The 9,136-nt window shown below is 35.1% G+C and overlaps 1 protein-coding gene across 1 annotated transcript in view; it reads left to right on the plus strand.

The window, feature by feature from the left end:
* The first annotated feature begins 67 nt into the window (after nucleotides 1–67).
* The window catches only part of LOC110428121 (Protein prenylyltransferase superfamily protein), a 20,738-nt gene continuing 11,669 nt past the window's right edge, over nucleotides 68–9,136 (plus strand). Inside the window, exons 1-10 of the mRNA XM_021443838.1 lie at nucleotides 68–520; nucleotides 940–1,081; nucleotides 2,946–3,277; nucleotides 3,991–4,072; nucleotides 4,156–4,435; nucleotides 5,372–5,430; nucleotides 5,790–5,879; nucleotides 6,393–6,484; nucleotides 6,662–6,760; nucleotides 6,892–6,969. Coding sequence (XP_021299513.1) covers nucleotides 117–520; nucleotides 940–1,081; nucleotides 2,946–3,277; nucleotides 3,991–4,072; nucleotides 4,156–4,435; nucleotides 5,372–5,430; nucleotides 5,790–5,879; nucleotides 6,393–6,484; nucleotides 6,662–6,760; nucleotides 6,892–6,969 — 1,658 coding nt within the window. The 5' untranslated portion in view covers nucleotides 68–116. The remainder of the gene's footprint in view (nucleotides 521–939; nucleotides 1,082–2,945; nucleotides 3,278–3,990; nucleotides 4,073–4,155; nucleotides 4,436–5,371; nucleotides 5,431–5,789; nucleotides 5,880–6,392; nucleotides 6,485–6,661; nucleotides 6,761–6,891; nucleotides 6,970–9,136) is intronic.

Below are 9,136 nucleotides of genomic sequence, written 5' to 3' on the forward strand. Positions count from 1 at the left end.
GGTGAATGATTCTTGACCTTTTCCATTTTATTATTATAATAATTTCTCAAACCCTTAAAACCCCAAGTAAAATAGCCTCGTTGTTCACTTTCCCTGGTACCTCCATCAACATCAACATGGCCGAATACGAAATACAAATCCTTCGCGGTCATGAGCTACGACTCCTGCGCTGCGCCCTACGTCCACCACCTTCCAATCCTTCTCCTTCCTCCCAATCCTTAGCTTCCGACGACTCTCCTTCTCCTCTCTACGCCTTCATCTCCAACATCCTCACTTCCATCGAGTCTGGGGACTACCTCGGAGCCCTTTCCTCCGACGCTGCACGACTCGTCCTTGCCTCGCCCGACTCCGACCTCCTTTCTGACACGCCTGACCTAGCCTACTCCGATTTACTGGACCGAGTTGAATCCTTTATCAACGAACCTTCAATTGAGGATGCGGAAAAAGCTTGCAGGGTTGTTCTTGTTGTGTGCGTTGCTGTAGCCGCTTTGTTCTGGTTCACTCAGTGCAATTTGACTGGGTAAGACCTTCAATTCTTTTTTAAAACGTAAAAATGATTAATACACTTTGCTTGTTACCTTTTGTTAATTTTCCATTCACTCTTGGAAAAAGAATTATGAAAAGTTAGTTTTCATATAGAATTGTACAATATTTGTAAAAATTAGAATTTAAAATATATTTTATAAAATTTGAAAAGAAATTATATTATTTTACTTTAATGTCAGAAATATGATAGAATTTATATGCTATTTTGGTTGTTTGTTTGTTTGTTTGTTTGTTTGTTTGTTTTTAATTGTGAATGATTTTACTTTTGTACTAGTACTTCCATTTAACGGCTTTGGAGTATGTTAAAAAAAATTAACAAAAAGCAAGATGTAATGTGATGACTGAATGATGTTTAAAATATATTTTCTTAATAAATATTGAATTCTAAATTAGGCCGGTGGAGAGTTTACTGAAGCATCCTCTGCCAATCAAAGCGAGGTTGGAAGAAAGTGAAATGGTGGAGTGGGAGAATTGGGCGAGGAATCAGCTCATGGCTGCTGGCTCTGACTTGCTTGGCAAGTTCTCTTATCTTCAGGTGATTTTTTTCTTTTCCAATTCATGGAGGGGCCTTTCAATTAATGAAATATAAAAATTGTTCATTTTTTTTCCTTCTTGTTACTTTTACTGTTTGCTTTTCTAGGCAATGAGCGAGAATTTACTTTTGGATCTAAAAGTAAAAGAGAATGAAGTTTGTAGAATTAAAACCTAGGTGAATTTTTTTTATCTCAATAATTATATTTGAATTGACCTTTTCTAAAGCTGTTTACTCTTTTTTTTTTCTTTAAAAAACCAAATACTAGAAAGCTGGTAGGAGAACAATATCCAAATTGTGAATAAGGTTTTGCTTGGTAGGATATGGAAGTGGGATGATGGAAAAGGGGTGGGTTATTTTCTTTGCTCATACTCATTAAGGAAAAAGAGTGAGAGTAGAGAAACTAGAAGTGATTGCTGTTTTTATCCATGCTAATGAATATTAGCTCTCTCAAATTGGACAGATTAGGGAAGAGAAAATGGAAGAGATGCCAATCGAGTGTTGCAAATTTACAATGCTGTTCACATCTATTTAAATTTGCTCTTTATCTCTATTTAGCAACGGGAATAGTAGTAAAATAGTGTGAGGAGAATTGGAAAGATAGAAAATTGGCTGCTGGTACTGGCCAGTATCTCTTTTTTCCTCAAACTAGTACATTTAATTGTTTGTTCATTTTGGCCTGGGTACTGTTCAATACCAGACTATCCCGTCTTTTCCTGCCTGGAGAACAAGTTGTCTTCCCTTTTATAGAAAACTGTCTTTGATTTGTTTCCATAGGCCTGGTAAATGAGTTTAAGCACATATGTTGTATAGGTTCTGATGTTCCTCATCAATTTGTTGTTGACTTCCTTTTCAAATTTATTTGCATAAATTTCTTTAAAGTAGAAACAAACAACAAGGAATCAAAGGAAAAAATGGTAGAAAATAAAATAAAGGAAAGTCGAAGAATAAAGACCAGAGAAAGAGAGAAGCAAAAAGAGAAGAAAGGTGAGCAGGAAGAAGAGTAAAAGCCGTGCAAAGAGACAACAATATTTTTACAGGATATTTCATGCTAGGTTTTTTTAGGTTTTTTGATGGGTGAGTGTTTTATTATTATTGTTCTTTGGACTGGGTCAGTTTAAATGATGACTTTGGGTCACTTTGATCAATATGAATGAAGTAAAGATCATCTTAAACATTATTTCTAGTTTATATGCTTGTTTGATGATGACTTGTATTTTTTATTTGGATTTTTAATATAATGGAGTTAGTCTCATTTATTTGATTTGAAGTTTTTGGAACATTACTTTTTTAAATTGTTTGTGTGTGTGTGTGTGTGTGTAAAAGAAAAAGTATTTTAGACTATCGCTATATCCAAAACAATAAGTAGAAACACATTGGTACCAATATGAACTGTTTTCAGAGTGATACTGGTATACTCACTGGTATGGTCTTGACAGACCTTGTTCAAAATAAGTTGTGATGAGAAGATGATAGACAAGTTAAAATTTTTAAATAAACAAAAGATATTTACAGTTAATCAAGTAATGAGTAATTATAATTTGATAGAACTTCCTTAAAAACTCTACTTCAATTGCACTTTTTTGTGGAGCTCCAATTAGGCCCACCAAACAGCTCTTAATTAATCATATGTTATAGAAGTGAATTGTCTTTCTAGGTAAGCTTGATCAGAGTTTAATATTGCCTACATTTTCAACTCTTTATTGTTGTATATGGTAATGTTAACTTTTCTATATGAATTTGAAATCTGCTTTTTAAATGCTTTTGGTTTGAAGGTCTAGTTCTGTCATTTTGCATGATGTTCTTGTTTTGATTGAACGCTTTGAGTTCTTTAAATTTATTTAAGATAGTCTTTTCTGCTTTGCAGTACATAATTTTTGCTAAAATGTTGCTCCTGAAGACAAGAGATCTATTATTTGAAGCAAGTGTTGTGTCCACATTTGGAATCAAAAGCATTTCATGGTGGCTATTTAGAATTTTGCTTATTCACCAACGAATTTTGGATGAGCGGTCTTCTTCTCTTTTTGATTTATTGCAAGTATTTATGGGTGAAACATTAAGTCATTTTGGAAGTTTGGAAAAAGTGACAAGTTATTGGGGTTCTCAATTGCAAGATGGGGAGGCATCTACTATTGCTTCAATGGTTCATTTAGAAGCAGGGGTGCTAGAATACATTTATGCCCGACTTGATCCATGTAGGTGAGTTTCAAGGAAACATTTCCTATTGGATAGGCTTATCACAGACATTGTTTTTATTTGGAAAGATACTGATAATAATTGATAGGAATATTTATATATATTTTGATCGGATCTTTATGAATTGTACATACATGCATGGAGCTATGCATGCACACATCTGGAGAAGATTGTCTTCCTTGTTTTTCCTACCATGTCAAGACATTCTTGTCCAGCAATTAATTGCATTTTATTTGATTCTTTTGTTGCATACTTCACAATGTGAGAGATTACTATTTTCCAAGTCACGTCTTTTGCATGGCAGTATGTATTTATGCTATTATTGAACCAAAAATTATGTTTAACAGTTTATACCTAGTAGACCTTACCTTTCCTTGAGGCATGGTAGTTGCTTAAAATATTTATTTTGAGTGTCTACATTTTATGCCATGTGTGAAATATGAAGAGGGTAAAATGCTTATTCAGTAACAAGAAGTTTTTTTTGAGAGCCTAATATTCTCACTCAAAGAGATGATACTCATGCTCCTTGAAGTTGTTACTAAATACCCTTATTTTTTTTTTGGTTTTATGCTTTTCAATTTTTCTCATTAGCACAAATTATTTTTAATTCTCCAAACCATGATTTTTTAATACATAACCTGAAGTTCCAACTGGTACATTAGATGGTTTTGTTTTCTAGCTTATTTTATCCATTGAGGTCATTTTGTTCATGTCAGGCTACATTTGGAGTCAGCTGAAGTGGCAACTGGGCTTCAGCTCTCAGTTACTGGTGTTCTTGGCTTACGTACTGTACATCAGGTAAATATTGAAAGGTCTTAATAATGCTTTTATTGTGAATTCTTGTTCAGTTATTCTTAGTATTAGGATTCATTTTGCCATAGGTAGGACCGAAGGCGCAAATGGTATTGGTTGCAAACCCAAGATCGGAATCTGTAAAAGGTGATATCTGCACCTCCATAGGTCCTGGCATAGAGTTGTCTGATCCAAGCATCAGTGAAGCCTCTGACATATTTATGACCCCAAAGCTGGTAGAGGATGGTAATGATTTTGGAAGCAATGCATGTGGTGGTGCTTGTGCCACATTAACAGCAGTCCAGCAGGCAGTGGTTTTAGCACAATGCCTCCTAATCGAAAAGAGTAGTCCACATGATGAAATGCAAGGTAAGATGGTCAAAGATATCTGGACTGGGCCTTCTGCTGGTATGAGCATTGCTTTTGGTTTTCTCTGCACTTATGTATTTATTTATTTTGAGACATGAGATTACATATCTTTTGCTAAGGCCCTATTATCCTCTAAGGGAGTCTTCACTAAAATAAAATCTCTAAAGTGTTTGTTATCATTAGGTATGAATTGGAATTGAAGGTGGATGCTTTCTTTCAGTAAAACAAGGACAATATCTGGGCTTAACATTGTTATCTAAGCAAGGACAAGGTTATAACTGTATGAATATTGTGTTCATTAGGTACCATATAACTCTCATATTGCATATTTTATATTTATTCCACGATGTTATAATTAATGCATTTTCTTGTTCAAACGTTAGATATATAACCTGCAAAACAACATCTTAATGCTAAAACCTTAGCTACTATTCCCAAGCTCTTTTTTCTTTCCAGTTCCTGGACACCCTTAAATTATTCAACCACAAACCTGACCTTATTTCAAATTAATAAATTAACTCTTTCTCTTCAGTTTCCTTTATCTTCTCAAATTTTAGCCTGTTTGGCTTGGTTGGGGTTTCAATGAAGTACTGCTTTTTGAAATTTTTGAAAAGGGTTGTCAAATTGAAATTATGTGAAATGATTAAGAACACCGTTTATTTGTTTATCTGTTTATTGACTTGTCTGTCTCTTATATTTCTTCTTTCCTTAGAACCTTCAGCTTATAGCTTTGATAAGCTGATTTTAAACTTTTAAAGAAGTTATGCTTTGAGTGTCCAGTTTCACTCACCTTCATCTCTTCAGAATAGAGAAGTTGTACCCATATGAGAAACAACACTTTATTGTTACGTTTCAATTGATGTACAGTTTGTGGAATTTTGTACGCAGATATTGAGAATGATTATGTAGCAATTTACTGCTCAATTTCTGTTTCAGGTTGGGATATGGCTCCGTATATAGAGGCAATTGATTCTCAGCAATCATCATACTTCATTGTAAGCAGATTAAGGCAAAAGTATCTAGTTACATGTGTCAAAGAATAGTATCGACAAGTTTGTTTGAGACAATTGAATCTTTAATATTGAGAACTTTAGTGAATATGGAGCCATATTTCTAGAAATTTTTGTGCTTTATGAGTGGGGCTTCCTCTAAATTAAGTATGCCATAATGGAATTTGCAATCTAAAGTTACTCAAGATGGTAAAAAGATAATGGGGTTTGAGCTGAAGAAAGATGTTTTAACAACCATCTGAATGATCTGTAATGAACTATTAGTTTTCTTCAGTGCAGAAGGTTGGTTACCATTGAATATGATCTTAAAATTTTTGATTGCCACATGCTTTGTACTTTTTCAGTTACAGTGTTTCTGTGACATATTACGGATTCGTTGGGAGTCAACTCGCAGTCGCACAAAGGAGCGTGCTCTACAGATGATGGATAACTTGGTAAGGAGCGTGCTTTCCTGGCCTTTTTTAAAAAATATAGTGTGGCTTTGTAATATTATATCCATGCTTTTGCTTTGCTTTAATTACTTGTTTGTAATTATATATATATATATATAATTACAATGTCTAAGTAATTTTATTCATATTACTATTGAATATAATATTTTAATTTACAGTACACACTTATCAAGTTTTCATATCAATTTATACCATACACTACTTAAAAATATTGTGATGAATGAAAAAGTTTGATGTCATTTTAAACATTGGGTTGACTACGTAAGCATGCCACTTGTCTCATGAGTTGCTTTTAATGACATCGGAGAAGAGTGCTTCTGATATCCATTGCTTCTGTTAACTTTTGGTGTCTATAAGATGATGTTTCTTTTATCTTTGTCTTTTCTTTTTTCATGTCTATTCTATGTGCATCAAGTTTTTCAATTCTAGTATGTTAGGATTCCTTTTCAATTTGGAGCTATGTTTCATTAAAAAATATATCTTGGGTTATTTCAGGTTGAAAGTATTCATAAGCCTTCCATTGGGGTTCCGCTGAGGCTTCCTTTTTGTTATGCTGTTTATATCCCAACGATTCCTGCTCTTCGGAAGTAAAACTATTTTCTATGTTCTCAAAAGATTCACGATGGTTTATATTTTTATTTTTTCATTAAATTGTATCATATTTACCAACTCTGTATATGCACCTTTATTTAGAGCTAGTTGTTTTAACAATTTCTCACAGTGTTCCATTATTCACTTTTTCTCCTTTATCCTCATGATTTTAGGCAATATGGTAACATATTAGTTAGCTGTGGCTTGATCGGAGAGGCGCTTAAAATCTTTGAGGATTTAGAGTTGTGGGATAATCTAATATACTGCTACTGGTATGATGAACTATAGCATCTCTTTTCTGAGTGAAGATTTTCTTGTTTGTGTTAATCCATACCTCTGGTTTCTTTTTGGAACTCTTTGTTATGTTTTTCAATCTCATGTGAGATTTGGCATGATTAAACAGCCAATTAGAGAAGAAAGCAGCCGCTGTTGAACTTATCAAGGTCCGGCTGTCTAAAATGCCAAATGACCCAAGATTATGGTATGTGGATTCGCCTTTTCTATTGATCTTCTCATATTGAATTTTTTGTCCATGTTCACTAACATGTTTATTTCATCAGTTGTGGTCAGGCTAAAAATGTTGTTCTCATTTACTAGGCTTTTTTGATTGTTGCACTTGTTATTTGCATTTACTTCCTAAAGTTGCTAGACAACAAAATTATAATTGATTAAAAATGAACAAATAGCTTAAATGTAATACCAATTTTTTGCTTTTATACCCAAATGTGTATTTTTCCTTTTGCTTCGAGAAGCAAAACACTAATAGCAAAATCAACAACCCAATGGAGTATACATTTTACATTTATTTTTTATTTCAGTATTAATGACTTTGCTTCCAATTATGTAACATTTTGAGAAGCATGTTGTAGCTCAAAATAGAAAAATAAAAAATTTAGGGCTCTGTTTGGTTGTTGCTTTTGTTAGTTGGTTTTTGCTCTTTGCTTTCGACTCTTAAAGGTTGCTAATGTGAAAGCAAGTTATAAAATGTGAAATCAAAAATAATACTTGAAAATTAATAAATAAGTAAAATAAAAATGCAACAGCAATTCTGGTTTTTCGACAATTAGAATCATGCTTTTGCTTCTCTAAAATATTTACAATTTTAATTTCTCTTTAACTCAAAAATATAATTTGCTTAAGTATTCAAACATGTGTTTTGTGTGTTGCTTTTGGAACCAAAAAGAGACTAGAAAAAGCAACAACCAAAGAGCATCTTAATATAAAACATCTTAGTATCTCTAGTTCCCATCCTTAATTTTTCTTTGCTTGTTTTTCATTGGGTTGTATTGTCAAATATAGGTAATTTGCTTTAGTATGGTTTTATTTTGTGGTGGCCATCAATTTTTGGTTTTTCTTGGTTGTAGGCCTCATTATACCTTATAAGATGAAGTAAATAATTAACTTATAATAAAATATAAAGTAATTTATTGCATTTTAATTACTTTATAATTAATAATTATATCATAAAACAAAATGTACACATTCTAAGATTATAGCTCACTATAAATCAATCACAAAAGTATAACCATTTGAGTGATATGAAATTTGTAATTATTTTATGAGTTATTTTCTCTAATAAATAATTACATAAATTCATAGGAAAAAACAGAAGAAAGTGTTCATCTTCTTAGTCCTTATATCATGGGGTCATTACTCTCTCCCCCATAAACGCGCTTATAGGGGTGTGCAGCACACCCACTTATAAAGAGCCCAGGACCTCCCGTTCCTGTCTGATGTGGGATAGAGGTACTTTTCTCGTGACACTCTTTCCCACCCGATTCTGGCAACGTCTTCGTTGCCGTCGGCCACCCTGCCTACTCTGAGCCCCTAAGGGGGAGAGAGTAATGACCCCGTGACAAGTGGTATCAGAGCAGACCGGACCTCGTCTGACTCACGTCAAAGCGCCCAAGCCCAGGGGGGCTCAGGGTAGGCAGGGTGGTCGACGGCAACGAGGACGTTGTTGGAATCGGGTGGGAGAGAGTGTCAAGAGGAAAGTGCCTCTATCCCACATCAGACAGGAACGGAAGGTCTTGGGCTCTTTATAAGCGGGTGTGTTGCACACCCCTATAAGCGCGTTTATGGGGGAGAGAGTAATGACCCCGTGACAAGACGCGGCACGCAGGCCCGGGGTTGCCGACCTAGCAGGGGTGCGCGACACGTCGGGCGCAGAGCATGGGCCCATGATATGCAGGCCCGGGCTCGTCGGCCCAACAAGGGTGCGCGGCACGCAAGTGCGCAGCACGCAGGATGGTTCGGCACTGGCGCAACACGCAGGCCAGTACAGCGCCCAAACAGACTGCCTGCGCAGGGCCTCTGTGCACGAGCCCGCCAGCGTTTAGGCACAGCCTGTGCAGGGCCCAGACCCACCAGGGGGCCCAAGAGGGTGTCGGCTCACCAAACCCACTCTTTTGATGTATTGAGTTGTTGGAAATTTTAGTTTTCCCTCCCAAATGAGCTGTTGGAAATTTTAGCTCACTCCCAAATGTTTTGGAAGGAAATGTTTTGGGGAGAAATATTTGAGAAAAATTGGCTATAAATAACCCCTTGTACTTTGTGTAAATCATTTAATTCATTCAATACAAGCTCAGCTTTTCTTTTCCAGCATTCTCTTCTCTTTTCTTCCTTTCTCTTTTATGCAAGTTTGCTTG

The sequence above is a fragment of the Theobroma umbraticum genome, unplaced genomic scaffold, assembly GCF_002168275.2.
Source record: "Theobroma umbraticum cultivar Fairchild unplaced genomic scaffold, ASM216827v3 scaffold_25.0, whole genome shotgun sequence".
Classification (NCBI taxonomy): Eukaryota; Viridiplantae; Streptophyta; class Magnoliopsida; order Malvales; family Malvaceae; genus Theobroma; species Theobroma umbraticum.